This window comes from Tachysurus fulvidraco, chromosome 8, assembly GCF_022655615.1.
Source record: "Tachysurus fulvidraco isolate hzauxx_2018 chromosome 8, HZAU_PFXX_2.0, whole genome shotgun sequence".
NCBI lineage: Eukaryota > Metazoa > Chordata > Actinopteri > Siluriformes > Bagridae > Tachysurus > Tachysurus fulvidraco.
Genome location: NC_062525.1, coordinates 18,858,220 through 18,876,777, shown reverse-complemented (window position 1 = coordinate 18,876,777; position 18,558 = coordinate 18,858,220). Strand labels below are relative to the sequence as shown.

Genomic DNA, 18,558 nt, shown 5'->3' with positions numbered 1-18,558 from the left:
TTACCTTCCTTTGTCTCTCACTCTTGCAGCCAGTGCATCAATCAGATCCTCGAGAGTGTCAATCACATTCACCAGCATGATATCGTGCACAGAGACCTCAAGGTGAGTCGGTGCCTATCGCCACGACAACCACCATCAGCGTTCACCCGCTTTCAGTTTGTGTCCATGACCTGCATAGTTTCCATTCAAACACACACACACACACACACACACACACACACACACACACACACACACACACACACAATACACTCTATTATACGCTTCACATTTTATTTTTGTAAAGTTTACTTTCAAAATCACACAACATTGTTCTGTGCAAGTTTACCTCTGCTACCCTAGGGCACAGACCTGCTAAATATTGTCCATAATAAAAAATATTCTCCTTTTGAGAAAAGAATCTGAAGTTGCAGCCCTCACAATGCCTTTGTTATAAAGGTGATGGAAATGTTAACTGAAACGCAGCAACTCTTGCAGGCTAGCCGAGCCCTCGGGCTTTTCATCGGTGTTAAGGTTCAGCGCTCCGCTGTCTGATTCAGCTCTGTATTTGTCTGTAGTATCGGGACTCGCACGGTTCTACTAGTGCAGAAGAGAAGACATAGAAAGCCTTTGCTTGCACTCAGAAAGAACCGTTATTAAGACGATGCTTGCGTCTCGCATGCATCCACTCACTGCTCATCCTCGTTGTATGCGAGTCAAATGCTGAGTAGAAGAGATGTTTGGTATGCCTCTGGTTGCCATGGTGATAGACGTGATATGACTGTTTTCATATTCCCGCAGACTAAAAAAAAAAATTCACTGTAGAAGCCTTCTTGTTTCAGCCATTTCAGTGCGTTTTGGTTGCACACTTCTCAGCAACGATTACTTAATTATACCCACACACACACACACACACATATAAAACACATGCGCAAGTAATGAACTCTGGCAACATATAATAATTAGTGAGGTGTTTCATGCTTCAGTCTGTGATCTAATTCAGTGCTGTTTAAGATTTAGGTTTGGAATCCAGTTCTTGTGGCAGCGTTTTTTTTTCCAGACTTGACGAAAAATAGAATGATGCTACTTTTTCTGTGTGAAATATCACATGGACTTTTGCATTTTACTTTTGGAAGCTATTCCATATTTCTCAGCACAAAACCTTTGAATTATGTCTTAAATCATGTACACATCCATACGAGATATTCATGTTTTATGTGTTTAAGAAAAAAATCTGAAAAAAAAAATGCTGTCAAATAAATGAAAGATATAGATTTATGCTTAATGACAGTAGAAACAGACAATTCAACACTGTTATTACTGACCAGTGTCATAATAATAATAATAATAATAATAATAATAATAATAATAATAATAATAAGTATTATTATTATTATTATTATTATTATTATTAGTTATTTATTCATGTATTTATTTAATTATTATTATTATTATTATTATTATTATTACTTTTCTTACTTATTATTATTATTATTATTACTTTTTTATTATTCTTATTATGTTGTTATTATTATTATTATTACTTGTTATTATTATTATTATCATTTTTATTATTATTACTTTTATTTATTTATTTATTTATTTATTATTTTTATTAACTGTATTACTTTCTTCTAATTAATGCATTTAGCCAGAGGTTAAAATGAGTTCTGTTAATACATGTTGTGACTAAGGGACCGTGAGGGCTCGGGGTGACAGTGTGAATTCTCATACATATTCACAACCTGCATGTTTTAAGGTTGCTAAGCCTGCAGACTGTCTAGGCTTCAACCTGCCCGTGTTTCACTGCTGACAAAACCATAATTACCGGGAGCACTTTACAGACGACGCTACGGAGGCCTGTTCCTCTCGTGTAGTCTTTAACTTCCACTAGTCCACTTTGGCCCTTTTTGTGTACAGTGTAATTGTGGTAGCAGCTCTTTCAGGACAGCAGGATTCTAGAGTTAAGTAGGACTTTAAGGACATGAAGGATTTCCACATTGTGCTTCATTTTTAACACATTGTAATATTCTCCTGGTGATGTAGTCACTTAAACTTCAACTTAAACAGCAGGCTCTTGCTTTGTCACCCCACGTGTCATGAAGGGTCTTGTATCTGAAGAGCTCAACTTTGGGATCTGTCTTTCAGCATTAATAAAGAAGGAGGAACATCTGGAGCTCCTTAACCTAATGAGCAGATTGTGTTCAATTCAAATGTGTTTAAGATGGTAAATGTGAACATCTACACTAGCTGTTCTTCGAACCATGTAATTGTAAACTGCTCTCTCTCTCTCTCTCTCTCTCTCTCTCTCTCTCTCTCTCTCTCTCTCTCTCTCTCTCTCTCTCTCTCTCTCTGTGTTTCTGTGTGTAGCCTGAGAACCTTCTGTTGGCCAGTAAGATGAAGGGGGCAGCAGTTAAGCTGGCTGATTTTGGACTGGCGATTGAGGTACAGGGAGACCAACAAGCATGGTTTGGTAAGAGGCATAATTTCTCAACGCTCTTCATCCTTTACTCTAAAACCCTTCTTTCTTTTAATGAAAATTGAAAGGTAGAAGTGTAACTGGAGGAAATTACTGTACGGAACTATCGTGACCGATCCCAGACTGAATTTGTTTCACACTCGCCAAGAACTGGGACTAGTGAGACTGCCCCAATTATGCCAAGTTAAGCTAAATAACCCAGGGTGCACATATACAGTGGCAGAGGTGGCCTGGTTTAAGTCTTTTACTTCATAAGCCAAATCCTCTTTCAGTCCACTTCTGGCTATCTGATACACTAAGACACCTTGAGCATCAGTGCCTTACCATCACCAATAGTTACTGCAGTGTGTCCTGCATCCTTAGGATGACTGGGTGAAGAGATGAAAGAGATAAAGTTGGCACGAGTTTAAAAGATTTTCTGATTAATGGTGCTTGCAAAGCAACATTCTTGTTATCTTGCATACGGATTATTCTTCTTCCGGACAAAACTTCGGTGCGTAACTTGGCTCGCAGCTTTTGTCCTTGACCCATGAATGAGGTGTCAAATCGACCGGCTCATTGAGGAGAGGTGTGCTATGACTTTTATAAGCGATTCAACCAACGATGTTTGCACAGCAGACAGAAAAGCGGCCAAAAAAGTCCCATAGACTTGAATGGGAAATTCCTAAAATAGCAACCCTAGCAACCGAGTGCCAAGATTTGCCACGTGCAAGCACCATTCACATTTTCTTCAGGAAATGTACCGTCTAGTTTCTGCTTATTCTTTCTAGCATAGTTTCGGAATAAAAAAGTTTTAAAAGGAAGCCAGGTGGGAAAAACAACACCCTCAAGAAGCCAGACACAGTGTTTGCTCATCATTTCTCTGCTACTCTAGCTAGCTATATTTTTGTCATGAAACTGACCATCCATTAGACCCTTAAACTACACACCCATATGTACGTTAGCTCAGTAACTGGTCTTTTCATCATGTTTACTAGAATGTATAGAAAAGTGTGGGTAGTTTTGTTTACCTTTACCCTGTCATTGGATATTAATGAAATAATATTAAAAAGTGCCCCTGAGAGCTACACCGAAGAGGTCATTGTTATTGCTGTTTGGGACAGGCTTTGCGGGCACTCCTGGCTACTTATCTCCAGAGGTTCTGAGAAAGGATCCTTATGGTAAACCTGTGGACATTTGGGCCTGTGGTGAGTTTTTTATTTTTTTTTTTCGTTCTCTTTGTTTATCTAAAATACTGTTTTTCATAGATTCAATTATTTTCTCACACACAATAAGTTCTTCTCATTTCCTTCTCCATCTTTTTTCAGGAGTTATCCTCTATATACTGCTTGTGGGATATCCTCCATTCTGGGATGAAGATCAGCATAAGCTGTACCAGCAGATCAAGGCTGGAGCTTATGATGTAAGTACAGCTTGTTTCGAGTGATATGTCTCATAAGGTTCCTTGATGTTTTCAGATCCATTTCACAGTCACTCAATTTTACTTAGCAGCTCATTATACTGCTACATTCATCTTAGTTATGCAGCGTTTGAAAGTAAAGCAGTCTAAAACTTTCTTTCCACACTTTTGATCACTTTTTTTCTTCCATTTTATACACACTATAATTATCCTTACAGTAATTCATTCATTCATTCATTTTCTACCGCTTATCCGAACTTCTCGGGTCACGGGGAGCCTGTGCCTATCTCAGGTGTCATCGGGCATCAAGGCAGGTTCCACCCTGGACGGAGTGCCAACCCATCGCAGGGCACACACACACACACTCTCATTCACTCACACACTCACACACTAGGGACAATTTTCCAGAGATGCCAATCAACCTACCATGCATGTCTTTGGACTGGGGAAGGAAACCGGAGTACCCGGAGGAAACCCCCGAGGCACGGGGAGAACATGCAAACTCCACACACACAAGGCGGAGGCGGGAATCGAACCCCAAACCCTGGAGGTGTGAGGCACGTGCTAACCACTAAGCCATCGTGCCCCCCCTTACAGTAATGATACGTTATATTACATTGCGTGATTTATGTGTAACAACATAAATGCCTTTCATTACCTTAGAGGTTTGTTATATATATATATAAAGTCATAATCACCTGAGCCTCACACAAATAAGGGTGCTCTTGTACGGAATATCACAACAGCACGACACGATTGTGAAAGCGTCCTTGCCTTTACGCAACCGGTCTTTAAACGAGAAATTAACATTAAGCCTGACATTTCAGTTACAATATTGACAAATACTCCATCTACAAAAATAGTTCCCCAAAGAAGCCACAGCTAGATAGAATACTGTGTTTACAGGCTGATTGACACCCATACAGAGTGTAGTAACCGTGTAATAAACTATTACTAGAATGACATTTGTATTGAATATAAACTTGAATGATACGGATATAGAAATGTCCAATCGGATTAGCGGATCAGAAATCCCTGCTGTATAGTACGTTATAAGATGATGATACAATTAAATAGTTTTGAGACATTTGCTGTGTCACCTCCATTTATATTCTTCACTTAGCTCTAAACTCTGAGTCAGTTTGTGCCTCGTCCCCCCAGTCACTTTAACCAGCAACGCTAGAGTTGGATTTGAACTGTAGTGTGATGATCTCACTCAGATGCTCATGGACCAGTTACGCTGGAGTGTTTTCTGTGTTCTTAACTACACAGAAGAGGAACACGCACCAGGTTTTGTTTCAGACAGACTAAACAGTACCGAAAGTACCCTTACAGATTACATTCTGTACTGCATAAGCCTTCTGTAATAAGTAATTAGTTATACATACTGTAGTATTTCGTATACATATATGCAGACGTACAGCGTATTGTTCAAAACTGCAATATTTCTCTACAATCAGTCCGGATTCGAGTATCCTTCAGAGACCTGTAGCTCATCTTCTTTCCATTCTGGTACAAAATGCTGTGTTCCGGGTCTCAGTGGTCTGACAGACTGACTGCTTAATTTTTGATTGAGTGTAAATTAGAGCTGTGCCAGTGCTATCGATCCTGTCATGCCTTTCCTGACGCATTGCAGAGAGATGACTTACCGGGAAGAACCGGATGATTCCTCTAAGGGTGCAGATAGCCAGATGTCTGTGACTTATTTTTTTTTTATTTATTTTTTTTATTAGAAAATGTGAATGAAGTTGCGATAAATAATACGTGCAGCATCTATAAACATAATGCCCAGTTTAAACGAAGGCAGTAAAAATATCCTCTTGTGACGAAGACTGCGGTTTGAAATGAATTCTGTCTAGCGGCGTGCGGACCACCGTCCTCTAATCTAATAACTCGTGTCTCGGTGAGGTGTTAATTTGCAAAAGGAACGTTTATTAGAACCCTAGCTGCGGCTGTAGCTTATCTAATATCTGGGGTAGTAAAGAAGCACAATGACACAGATTTCCTGCTGCTTCTTTGCTATCCTCCTAATTTGATTAGCTCCCCATGTCAGACATTTTGTTTGTCTTTTAAAAGCACACGAGGGATTTATTTCTATGCATGCAGAGTATAGTTTGTGTCATTCTTGCTTCCAAACACCAGTTTCCTTCTCCTGAGTGGGACACGGTCACCCCTGAGGCTAAGAACCTCATCAACCAGATGCTGACCATCAACCCAGCCAAGAGGATCACCGCTGAACAGGCCCTTAAGCACCCATGGGTCTGCGTAAGTAATTGCTTCCAAGATCTATATTTCTATTCTACATCTAGATCTATTCTTGCAAGCTGCAGGCTGCAGAAATCCATTAAAAAGTTAGCGGTGCCTTTAGATTCTTTCTAGTCTAGCAATCTAAACATACTGCATACGAGCAGGAATGCCTAAGCGTAGTGTTGGAGTCCAGCACATGTTCCAGTCTCACCGAGTTTCGCTGTTAGGAATAACGCTGCCCCGAAACACTGGATCAGATTGGATTTCTTCTTGGCATCGTGCCTGTGATGTTTTGTGTAACCTAGCAACAGGAGTTTACAGAGAGTAGGCTTGGTTACTAAGAGAGGATGTCCATTTCAGATCAGTATCGGAGATCACACAAAGCCTGATGTTGGCCGTTTATTGAAAATCAGGCTGCATTCTCGTTTGGTGATTTTTTTTTTTATCATTCTGATCCTAAATAAACCTGGATATTAAAGAGGTGAATTAAATCAGAACCACACGTGTACATTGTGCTTTATTCTCACCTTCAGGAATTGTGAAACTACACCTTGATTAGAAACTACAGAGTAAAATGAACCACTATTGTCTCTTAGGATCACAATCAAACACACCGTCTCTTAGGATCCTGAACCGAACACGTTTTCTATCGGACACTTCCGGTTGCGAACAGGCTGGTATTTTAATTTAGAAACTTTACTTTTCAGCAACGGTCTACAGTGGCCTCCATGATGCACCGACAAGAGACCGTGGAGTGCCTGCGCAAGTTCAACGCTCGGAGAAAACTGAAGGTAGATTTCCATTATCGATCCTGAATAGCTGGACAAAATTCAACCATTTAGTAGCATAACAGTAGCATAATCCATGTCTCTCACTCTCCTCTTATTTTCTTTCCATTCAGGGAGCTATTCTCACCACTATGCTGGTTTCCAGAAATTTTTCAGGTGGGTCCATGTTGCTCGCACATGATCAGGTAGGATGCAAAAGCCATGGACCAACCTGCTGTATCCCCGGGAGTAGACATAAATGATGGATTTTATTAACATGTGCAGCTAGATTTACTATCAAGGAAGTGCAAAGTTTGGAAATACTGAGAACATATAGATAGATTCCTTATAAAGTTATCAAGGGCTCTTGATTTCTAACACATTTTTACAGGTGAACGGTTTAACCGTCTTTGATTTAGCTGCTACAGAATTTATAATTTGATAATATTTACTTTATTTAATTCCATTTTTTTAATGTCAAGGAAGGTTTATTTCTTTGGTCTTTGGTGTCAGAATAAGCTTGAATACTAGTTAGCTCACATTCTCTCAGGGGTTGTATATGTTCTTTAGCTTTATTCAACTGAACGCCTCTCTGTCCAATAGTGGGCCGGCAGCATACCAGCCCTGCTGCTCCCACCACCAGCACTGCCGCGCTTGCACAGGAAGGTATGTGAGAGTGCATCTCCTCACCTCTCCACCAGGGGGGGCCAGATAGCCCCATTCACCTCGTCCCCACAAACTTGACCCTCTCGTTGCTCCACACACTCAGCATGTAGCCAGGCGCCTGCCATGCCTGCTCTCAGAGAAACTCGCATTTAATTTCATTAAAAACAAACAAACAAACAAATAAATAAATAAATCGCCGCCGAAGTTCTTAATTTCTTCCATGGCCTGGTTCTCATTTTTACCAAGATTAGCATTCATGACCGTCACGTGATTGGTGCACCGTCCTCACGCACCACGGTCTTTAGCCTGCACTGTCCTTTAACTTTTAATCCGATATCGTTTAGTGTTTAAAGACAATAAGCAGATCCTGTCACGTGTAAATGTAAACCGTCTTTCTCATAAACAGTGTTTGGCCACACGAGGAATAAACACTCCTCAGTTCCCTGGAACTTAAATATGATTTTTCACCTCATACCCGTCGACCATTTGAATAGTTCTTCCTGTTCCTTTTCTTTTTTTTTTTCAAATGTCTGACTTTTTTTTTTCCTCCTTCTTTTTTTACGTGTCTTGAATTTGAACGCCGATGTTCCAGGCAGGAGTCTGATCAATATCACCTCACCGCATTCATTATAGGGATCTCCAGTCAGCCCAGTATGACTTATTGTGTTATGTGAATGTCTCTGCTTAGTTTAGTCCCTTATATGGGAGGTTCTATTTCACGCCCCCATTTTTAGAGCCGTTAGTTAGCCTCTGCTTTAGCTAGAGATGTTAAAACTAGCTCTCTCTTCTCTCTCAGCCAGAAACTCTGCTCTCAGATAGTATACTACTGTACCAGGCCTCTTTATTCTGTCCAGGGGGCAGAGTTTTCAGCACGCAGTCTTTCATCCCTTGCCAAAGCAGACTTGTTCAGCCCAGCTTAGCTACCATTCCCCTTTTCCTTCTCCCTTAAACCATCACCACCACCCCCTTGCTGAGAGTGCGGGGGTGTGCTACATGGCTGGGCAGGAGCGGGGTTGGCTTGCTGCCAACCGTCAGACCTGGTGTAGAGTGGCGCATGATGCCAGCAAGTGCCAGGTGGTCGGCATGAAAGAAACCCCACTGGAGGCCAGACAGACGATGATGTTCATGCTATGAGTCAGTAGGAAACGGAGTCTTAGCCACCCCGAAACTGAGGGGAAATTTGTTTGACATTATATATATATTTATTTTTTATTCTGTTATCATACCGATATGATCAATTTGGTCAACAGGTTTATTGCAACATGATTAATATTGTTCATTTTAGTTTTCGTTTGCTGAGAGATTTCAATGGTTGGATGCTTTATTTCTCCCACAATAAAGGCTAGCCTTTATAAGGTCTATACTACTCCAGGTATGTCTTAGATAAACAGAAACACTTTTACTGTGGTGGTGGTGATTGGCATTAATTACTTTGGAGTCATCAAGTCACAGCTCTTTCCACCAAGTGTCCACCATACCCAGTAAGTGTTTGAATATATAACATCATCTCATTGCAGATACTAGGATACTTGTTTTAGATGCTTGACTAGTAAGAGATCCAGTATCAGGCTTTGTCTTTTTATCTTTTCTCCATCTCGAGCTTTTCGCTTTACTAACAAATCAAGCGAGTTAAGAATTTGCTGCCTGACAGATTTTGATGCATGTCTCAGGTTTATGCTCTTTTCTTTGATTCAGTGCTTGCAAGCAAACCATTTATATCCCAAGACGTTCCGTTCTTTCTCTCTGTCCTTTCCCGCTACCTTTCAAGGGCATTTTCACACTTGGCCTAGATACACAGTCTGTACCCAGGATTGATTGAGGGCATCATCACATGTCTGTTTCACACAGATCATTTCCCTAGAAGTTTCAAGTGAGAAGATGGACGACGATCGGAACAGATCCGTATACGTCTTATTCGTATTAATGTCATTCAAACAGTTTTCATTCGAAACCGGTCCGATATTTGAGAGATGCAAGACCTTGTGTTTCATGGCCTTCTTTACACTATTTATCTAGGAGATATTTGGTCCTCTCAGTAGACCCGGTGTTAGAAAAGGGTAATAAGACATTCCTAACAAGTCAAACTACGTCTGTTATTTGCACTATTGCACTATTGATGCTAACTCAAGATCAGATGCCCCTTTTCCACCGAGGCAGTTCGAGTGCTGGTTCGGAGCCTAATTTAGAACCAGTTCTTTCTGTTTCGACCGCCAAAGCACCGGCTCTGAACCAGGAAAAGTGGTTCTTAAGTAGCACCAAAACGTTGCAGGTTTAGACTTAATAAATGCTTGCGTCAGGAGCTGGGGGCGGGGCTACTGTTAGGGCATTTGATAATGTACCTTAAGTATACTAATGTTTAATACACTTTTACTTTACCGCGATATGATACATTATCAGCACACACGATAGTAGGTAGCTACATGCTAAGGCTAAATTTTTTCTGTGTTAATGATAAAGTAATATGTACTTTCTCGATTACAACTGCAGTTTATACAGATTACATGGAGCTGCACGTACACGTTGGATTCGCCACGTTTGGATGCTAATGTAGGTTCGCAAAGCCATGAGCGTTAACAGTAAAGCAGCATCCGCCATTGTTGATGCGTTTGTGTTTGCCGCTGCTGCGCTAACGTTGCTGGGAAACGTGACACGTATACAGTGACGTCACACTCGGCGCTGTGACGGCTCTCTAGCCGGTGGAAAGGCAAACCGGTTCTTAGAAGGTTCGCCAGTGGAACCAATTTTGAACCAGCACCAGCGCTAGCTCTGTACCAGTACCCGGTTCTTTTTGGTGGAAAAGGGGGCAAGAGTTCACAAGTGCACCCAAGATTTGTTCCCTGGTCCACACATGGAATCAAAAACAGCCGTCACATTCTCCAAGCAAACAAAAGCGCCTTTGGAACGAATTTCAAGTGTGAAAAAGCCCTTAAACAATCTTCTAGTGTGACTTATTTTTTTTTGCGCATGAGACAACTCGATCGCTAAATGGCGACTTTAAGTGATTTAAGGGTGTTTCTTGAGATGTCTTGATAAAGTTAGGGTAGGTGAAAGCAACCCAGCTCCTGAGCGACCGCTTCCTGCGAACGGTGAAAGGAAGAAGCAGCGACTGTAATGAAGGACAGTTAGAATAATCAGTTTATCTCGTTCAGAAACAATAAAGCGTATCGGAACTAGTTTTTAGCTCGACGCTGCATGGCTGGCCGTGTGGTCAATCGCACCCACCATCTCATATCGAGTGAAGCATGGCACACCAGCAGGCCAGCGAAACGAATGATGCCTGCCATTTTCTTGCTCTGTGCACCCTTCTATTTGCATCCCTATTGATTGTTGTTTTTCTGTCTCAATCTTACCTTTCTCTCCCCATCATTCTTCCTCTCCACTTGTTTGCGGAAGGTAAGGAAATGAGTAGGGCTACCAAGCATGAGCCTTTTGACCTGGGTTATTATAAGTGTGTTGTTGTTGAAAGGGTCACAGCAATATAGATTTTTTTTTTTTTTTTAAAGGCTGTCCCTTGCGCACCATGTAATTAGCACACAAGTCAATCGGTGTCAAGGCTTACAAAACTTAAGACCTCTAAATCAGGCTGGGTGAAATAAGGGCAAGGAAATCAATTGTTTATATTAGCAGTGATTATTTATATATATATATTTTCTTTCATTATATGTGGAGATGAAGTATAGTTTTATTCTCTGTCTATTCCAGGTTTTGCATAATAGGGATTATTATTACCACTGATGTAATCTGAAAGCTTTGCACCATATAACCGATAGACAGTAAATGGTGGACACCAAGCTAGCAGTTTGTATAGGATTGGCAGAAAGAGCACTGTGGTTGCTTCGCTATCGTTGCTTCCGTTCTAATTCAGACCCCTTTTTCTTCGCAGCATGCAAAAGTTTACTCAACAAAAAATCAGATGGTGTTAAGGTAAGAGAAGAAGCTATTATTACTCGTTCGAAGCTGTTGTCAGTACAGTAGTGATTAGTATTTTGTCTGCTTCTTAAATTAAAATCAGTAGAGAGTAACAATACATACAATGGATGTAAAAAAAAAAAAAAAAAGTCTACACACCCCTCTTAAAAACGGCATCTTGTTGCGAAGTGAAAATCAAATCAAATCTACGCCTCGTTGGAACTTGGAACTCGACCCACGATGTGAAATTCCAACATCTGAACATTAAGCGATTTTTATTTTTTTATTTCCGATTAGAATTTTTCAACTAAAAAGAAATGAGAAAAAAAAATGTCCTAGTTACATAAGTGTGCACATCCCTTAATAATTGGGAATGTGGCTGTGTTCAGAATGAACCAATCACATTCAAGCCCAGCCTACAATAATAATAATTGTCCTACAGCCTTCATCAGTGAAATGATTCTGATTCACCCCAAAATAAAGATCGGCTGCTTCTGTAGGATTTATTCCGCATCTTTAATTTGTCTCGTTTTACCTCTGCGTTCCTTAAAACGACTCCGTATACAAAATAAGTGGCAGGACGTTTAAAACACGAACTGTAAAAAAAAAAATTCCAGTGATGGTGGTATGACTTTAGATCAATGTGGTGTTGCTGTGCACTGATGTATCCCCCATTTCAAATCCCTAAGGCTTGTACTGTATTGTGCACATTACGGCTCTCGGCCTAAACTTTTCCTCACACAGGACGAGCATGCAAACGTGTTGTCGGTGTAATCCATTTAAAGTGTAATATCCATTCTATCCCATGACCGTAATATCTCATGGCATCCATCAGTCTGAACAGAAAAACATTGTATGTCTCCTTTCTGCCGCAGCCCCAGACAAACAACACTAAAAACAGTGTAATGAGTGCTGTAGTGAGTGCCCTGAAGGAAAGCAACATGGCTTCTTCCACACCAATGGTACCTTAATCTGCATTTAACTGCTCTTTACCCTTTACCCAGTGTCCTGTGCTGTACATGTCAGTAGATCATCTAGATTCTAGTTTGCATTTGTTCTGCCTGTATTCTTTCATGCTATTATGCTGTATATTTTTTGCGGTGGTGTTTTTTTATTTTATTTTATGTAAGCATGTCATGATTTCAGTTCAGTTCGGTATAGCTTGTTCAGTCCTTACGTTCTCTACTGTTCTTGACGCTATGAAGGATAAGCGCGTACCTGGATCAGCTTGCATACATCGATCATCAATACATACACAGGGTTTTTGTTAGCCACATACAGTATAGAAGTGGGATGATTAAAGACAGCATGTTCTTTCAGCATCAGGCAATGCACAAAAAATCCAGATATCCAACCCCACACACGCCTTCCCCTTCCCTGCTAAACCAGCACTGCATGTTAAATACTGACTTCCATGTTGCAGTCAGTGTTTAACATGCAGTGCTGGATTAGCAGGGAAGGGGAAGGCGTGTGCGGGGTTTCGGATATCTGGATTTTTTGGCCATTTATGCTGTTTTAATATCATTCATTCATTCGTTCGTTCGTTTTCTACCGCTTATCCGAACTACTCGGGTCACGGGCGTCATCGGGCATCGAGGCAGGCTACACCCTGGACGGAGTGCCAACCCATCACAGGGCACACACACACTCTCATTCACTCACACACTCGCACACTACGGACAATATTCCCAGAGATGCCAATCAACCATACTTTGCATGTCTTTGGACCGGGGGAGGAAACCGGAGTACCCGGAGGAAACCCCCGAGGCACGGGGAGAACATGCAAACTCCACACACACAAGGCGGAGGCGGGAATCGAACCCCCAACCCTGGAGGTGCGAGGTGAACGTGCTAACCACTAAGCCTCTTGTCTGACTTCCAAGATTTTTTACCCTCGGTTAAATGAAATGGGTCAGTCAGTGTCCTGAAGCGGATCTGCTTCCTCATCAGGCTCACTGGGAATCGGTCTGTAATGGAAGTTTTCTGTCATTTAAATGAAGAAAAGGACAAAGCTCAGTGTACTCTTACCACAAAGGTTAACTTAAGGCTAGAAGGAGCTGAATAAACATAAACCAGCTTAAAAAGATTCCCTGCTTAAGAGCAGCCACGTGATGAGAGCGGTGCACCCTGCGGGCCGAGGCAGAGGAAAATGGTCTGTGCTTGTACATGCTGCCTGGAGAGCTGAGTGATGAGCATCCTGGGACCTCCAACATGCACCAGTACAGCACACTGTTAACCTCTCCCCCACCAACGGTCTGCTGTCAATCTGAACACCGTCACAGGGCTAACAACAACCGTCAGGACTGAAACATGCAGCGTACTTACTGTATCAGAGCAAGCTTTTAGCAGGGATGCGGGATTTTATGTCTAGCATGAAGCAGTGACTTTCTATTCACTATGCACTTTCTTTTCTTTTCCTTTGTTGGTTTGGAATGCAGTGTATTATATGAATGTCTATTATAATGCAAGAATATCGAACACACAGGTTCTGCAGCACAGTTACTTATGGCACACTCATGTCGTGTTGGAAAGTTCTTATTTATGACTTGAACATGAACAGGAAAACTATTTATTCAGTCATCAACAAGCTCCGACTTTGCGACACGTCAGTAAGAAAAGACGCTGGATTCAGTGGACGCGGCGTGTGCAGTCGGCGGTATATTCGTTGAAACTGAACGAATGCTCGTCTTAGAAGCGCATCATTTAAGCACTTGTAGAAATGGTTTTATAAATCGATTAAACATCAGAAAGAATTCACATCAAGCGTGCTTTTTTTTTCATTTAGTAGAAGTAGAGTTAAAAAGCTTTTTTGTTTTTTTTTGGTAGCTAATTAAAGTACACCTCCATCTTGCTCCAACTAAGGCTACGTTCATACTGCAAGTCTTAACGCTCAATCCGGATATTTTGCTCAGATCTGATTTTTTTTTAATTACCTTTTAAAATGTGCCCGATATCAGATACCAGCATGAACCGTTTGGCGTTTCGAACCGACCCGCATGCGCGAACGAACAATAACAGTGACGTCACGCGCAGCACGGCGTCGCGCTAAACAGTTGGCGAGGTTATGGAGGAAGTATCGTATCATCTGGTGCAAGCAAACATGTCATGTCATGCTATAATGTGATGTATTCAACGCAGGCATTATGAGCTGGTTCACGTAACCACTTTATATAACGCTCTTAACACACACACCTTACCGGTCACGTTTGTGTCACGTTTTCGCCGGCGCATAATTGTGACGAATGTCGACGTAGATTGACGTAAAAGTCGCATCAAAACCGCCTTGGGTGTTTACACTGAGGCCACATTGGAAAAAATCAGATTTGGGTCTGATTCAGGACCACATATGGAAGCCAGATCTGAGTGTTCACGCTACTCCTGAAGAAGTCTGATCGGATTTGGGCCACTTTTACCTGCAGTGTGACCGTGGCCTAAAATGACTTGAACACCGTCGATTTCATAATCATGAAATTTCCAACTCATAAATACAAACTTTCCAGCAGGACACGAACACTGTCTGTATTGTAAGCATGTGATCATCATCATCGAAGTTACTTGTAGCATGAAGACCATCACGTGGTTAACAGCTGACAAACTAACGATCGTTTCTAATTTCTTTTATTACTCTTACAGGAGCCCCAGACCACAGTAGTGCACAACCCGGCAGATGGGACCAAGGTCAGTTCTTCTGGTGGATATGCTCTGTGAAGCGGGGACTAAGTCAAAGGATTCTTTTTACGGGCATCGGTGGAATGTTTTAGTGGGGGGAAAAAGAAAAAAAACAAGTACTGTATGAGATCGTTGTAAACTTGTAACCGTCATGTTCTAATGTTGCCTACTGTCTCTGTCTGGTTCTCGTGATCTCTCGGTCACCGATTCTCCTCAGGGCTCCACGGAGAGCTGCAACACCAACGAGGAAGAGGATATGAAAGGTAGGAAAGGTATACAAGCCTTCTCTCCTCTTTTTGTCAGCATGCCTACGGCCTCGCGATGACGAGCACCGTTGTAATAATGGGACTCACTCTCCTCGTCGAGCTGTGACATAACCACCGCGGCCATTTTCAGCAGTTAAGTTGGAAGACTAAAAGGCTGCCGGTTAGCCAGTAAAAGCATTTAATACAGCAGTGGATGTTTAAGTGAAACGATCATCCTATTGGGTTTGCATAACCGACATACTGTATGAAGTGAAATGAAGCTATGCAGACAGGAGAGAGATTAAAGAAAGCATCGGGATGGTACAGTAGATCAAAATCTGCATCCGACGCACCGAGAATGCCAATACGCATGACTGTGGCAGTGTTGAATCTAATATCTAGTGGAAATCCAATCCACGACCTGATCACCTGATTAATTTAGTACGCTCGTGTAATCATCTGCATTTCTGTCTGTTTTTTTTGTGTGTGGGAGAGTTTTGTGTGTCTGTGGTAAACTGCTGTATGTCTAGGTGTGTGTGTGTGTGTGTTTCGACTCTGTTAGCTGTCGTGTGCTTGTGTCCGTTCCTTAGCATGTTTTCTAAGATCATGGTCTTGTACAAAAGCTCCAAACATCCCCGCTGAGGCGTTTCCCCCTCATTTCCTCTCCTTAGTTACCTCTAACCCGAAAAGCATCTTATCTTCTCAGCCACATCAGCAACACGATCCGGGTGACGAGGACAGGAAATTGGAGAGGAGGCTCAGGGAAAGGTTTCGCCGAGTTCACGGCCGTGATTACTTAACGCCGCTTCATCACCGACGCCACAGCTGGCTAGATGCTGTTAATTCAGCAGCTCTAGTTCACGCTGACGAGCAGGATACGCTGATGTGATTACCACGGAGTCCCATCGGCTATTTAGGCTGTCTGTGTTGTTATTAGGGCCAAGGCTGAATTAATAGATCCATTTTATCCAGACACATCCCCGTCCAGCTGCAGCTTATCAGCGTAATGTTATTGTAATGTTGATAAATTTGCAGCAGAGTGAGTGTGTGTTGGTGTGTTTTTCTCCCGGTGGTGTGCGTTGGGCTGGTTTTGGGGCCATGCCAGTGGAGAGTGCTCAGGGTGCCAGCAGTGACAGTGCGGTGATGAGTCAGTGCAGTGCCGGGGACGAGCCGCCCGCTCTGGTGGCATCACCACAGTGCCCACCAGCCAGTAAGTTACAATCCTCTGCTGCCATGCAGCATCTTCTGCCCCTTTCCCATAATCCTCCAGACTCTTTCACCCCTGTGGTCAGTGTGTGAAGTCTTCCACTTAATACTCCGAGCATTTGCAGCCATTCGAATCAGGCTGTATGTCATGCTCTTCTTCTTTATTACTCCCCTCTCAAAACTCTTGGCACCCATGCCACACGCTTCCTGATTTTCTCCTTTTCTACTTGCTACCGATGATCATGCTGTAATTTACCCATTTCAGCTTTTCCATGCCATTTTCGGGCACCTCGGGTCCTTCGACCTCCGGTTTGTCCTTACCTGCTTTATTTTTCTCCCAAGCCTGGATGATTTTCTAGCCCCAGTTTACTCCGAGGTCAGAGCTTCTCTTCCTTCAGGCACCATGTACTGTACCCCTTAGCCCCCTGTTCAGACAAGATGCGTTACTGTGCCTTTCTGTCATGCAGCTTTGCCACAGGGTAACCCATTAAATCGCTTGTCTTCATGGTTAACGTGATGCCACTCTGCCACGCTGTTAAATAAAATTCATCTTTAGAGAATCGGTAATGGAATATCATCTCCAACCGCACCATCCTTTTTACTCGGAAGCGTAAATCTCCGCCTCAATAGAAAAAGGAAAACAAGATCATCTACAGGAAGAATATGCTCGAGTCATATAGTCATATAACTTTTTTAACGGATAGTTTTAAGGAACCGTTTCTTCCTATGATGACACGTGTCTTAAGTCTTGAAAGTGCTCAGTGTCAATACCAGATCAGTGAAGGTAAAAATGCTAATCTCTGTAGCGTTTGGGATTTAAGTTCCATCGAGTAGAAGAGACAAAAGGGCAGAGTGGCACTTCTTTATTTCTAGACTATTTCAATATTTTGCATAACAAGCAGCTTATTTTTAAAACCATGGATGAATTCTAATCTTTGATGGTTTACAGTAGGATAACGCAGAGGAAAGAAAAGACACCTTTAAAGACCTTGAGGAAAGTTTTGTTAGCATCAAACTGAAGATAAATGAGCGAGGGAGGCATAGTGACCAAATGTCTGGCAGTTTGGGAAAACCTATCTGATGTTACACCGGCTGAAAGAACTGCAAACAGGCCAGAAAAGAAGAAGAGTTTTTTTTATTCATTTATTTTTGTCTATGATATATTTTTACACATCAACCTTAAGGAGTTACTAATAAATGTATTTCCCCAAAATAACACGTCACACGTCGATCAGGTTGTTGGTTTGTTACCTGCCAAAGCACCGTGGACTAGAGGTCTTCTCGGGTCTAAAGAAATGTATCCGACCCGAAGTGACCCCAATCACTTTTTACCTGAACCCGACGTGCATAATTATTATTTTATTTTTAAGAAAGACCCGACCTGAGATGAACCCGAAAAAATTTGACCCGAGTCCGACTAATTTTCTTTTAACCCGATTGGACCCGAATGTTGCGTAACTCTACACTAAAGTAACCGCTACAGTGTGGATTCAAAATTGATTGACAGGTCTGTTTCAACGAAAATTAGCTTACCGCCAGCCACACGTCACCAGCCACACGTTTACATTTACAACAGCGACGTACATAAGTGCTTAAATCTCTAACATTGAATACATTAATGCTGGTTCACTAGGTTACGTACTAGTTCACTAGTTCTACGTTCACTAGGTTACGTACTAGTTCACTAGTTCTACGTTCACTAGGTTACATACTAGTTCACTAGTTCTACATTCACTAGGTTACATACTAGTTCACTAGTTCTACGTTCACTAGGTTACATACTAGTTCACTAGTTCTACATTCACTAGGTTACATACTAGTTCACTAGTTCTACGTTCACTAGGTTACATACTAGTTCACTAGTTCTACATTCACTAGGTTACGTACTAGTTCACTAGTTCTACATTCACTAGGTTACGTACTAGTTCACTAGTTCTACATTCACTAGGTTACGTACTAGTTCACTAGTTCTACATTCACTAGGTTACGTAC

The 18,558-nt window shown here is 41.8% G+C and overlaps 1 protein-coding gene across 19 annotated transcripts in view; it reads left to right on the top strand.

Annotated features, from left to right (window-relative positions):
* camk2g1 (calcium/calmodulin-dependent protein kinase (CaM kinase) II gamma 1) overlaps positions 1-18,558 on the top strand; it is a 74,944-nt gene that overhangs the window by 49,592 nt on the left and 6,794 nt on the right. For 2 of the 19 annotated variants that reach the window (XM_027140585.2, XM_027140590.2), the window contains exons 6-18: positions 30-102; positions 2,350-2,452; positions 3,562-3,645; positions 3,766-3,860; positions 6,000-6,122; positions 6,812-6,895; positions 7,006-7,048; positions 7,475-7,537; positions 11,421-11,461; positions 12,322-12,408; positions 15,080-15,124; positions 15,333-15,387; positions 16,466-16,570. In XM_027140585.2, the coding sequence (XP_026996386.1) occupies positions 30-102; positions 2,350-2,452; positions 3,562-3,645; positions 3,766-3,860; positions 6,000-6,122; positions 6,812-6,895; positions 7,006-7,048; positions 7,475-7,537; positions 11,421-11,461; positions 12,322-12,408; positions 15,080-15,124; positions 15,333-15,387; positions 16,466-16,570 (1,001 nt within the window). Of the gene's footprint in view, positions 1-29; positions 103-2,349; positions 2,453-3,561; positions 3,861-5,999; positions 6,123-6,811; positions 6,896-7,005; positions 7,049-7,474; positions 7,538-11,420; positions 11,462-12,321; positions 12,409-15,079; positions 15,125-15,332; positions 15,388-16,465; positions 16,571-18,558 lie in introns of all 19 variants that reach the window. The other 17 variants (XM_047817786.1, XM_047817788.1, XM_047817787.1 and 14 more) reach the window with 14 other exon arrangements.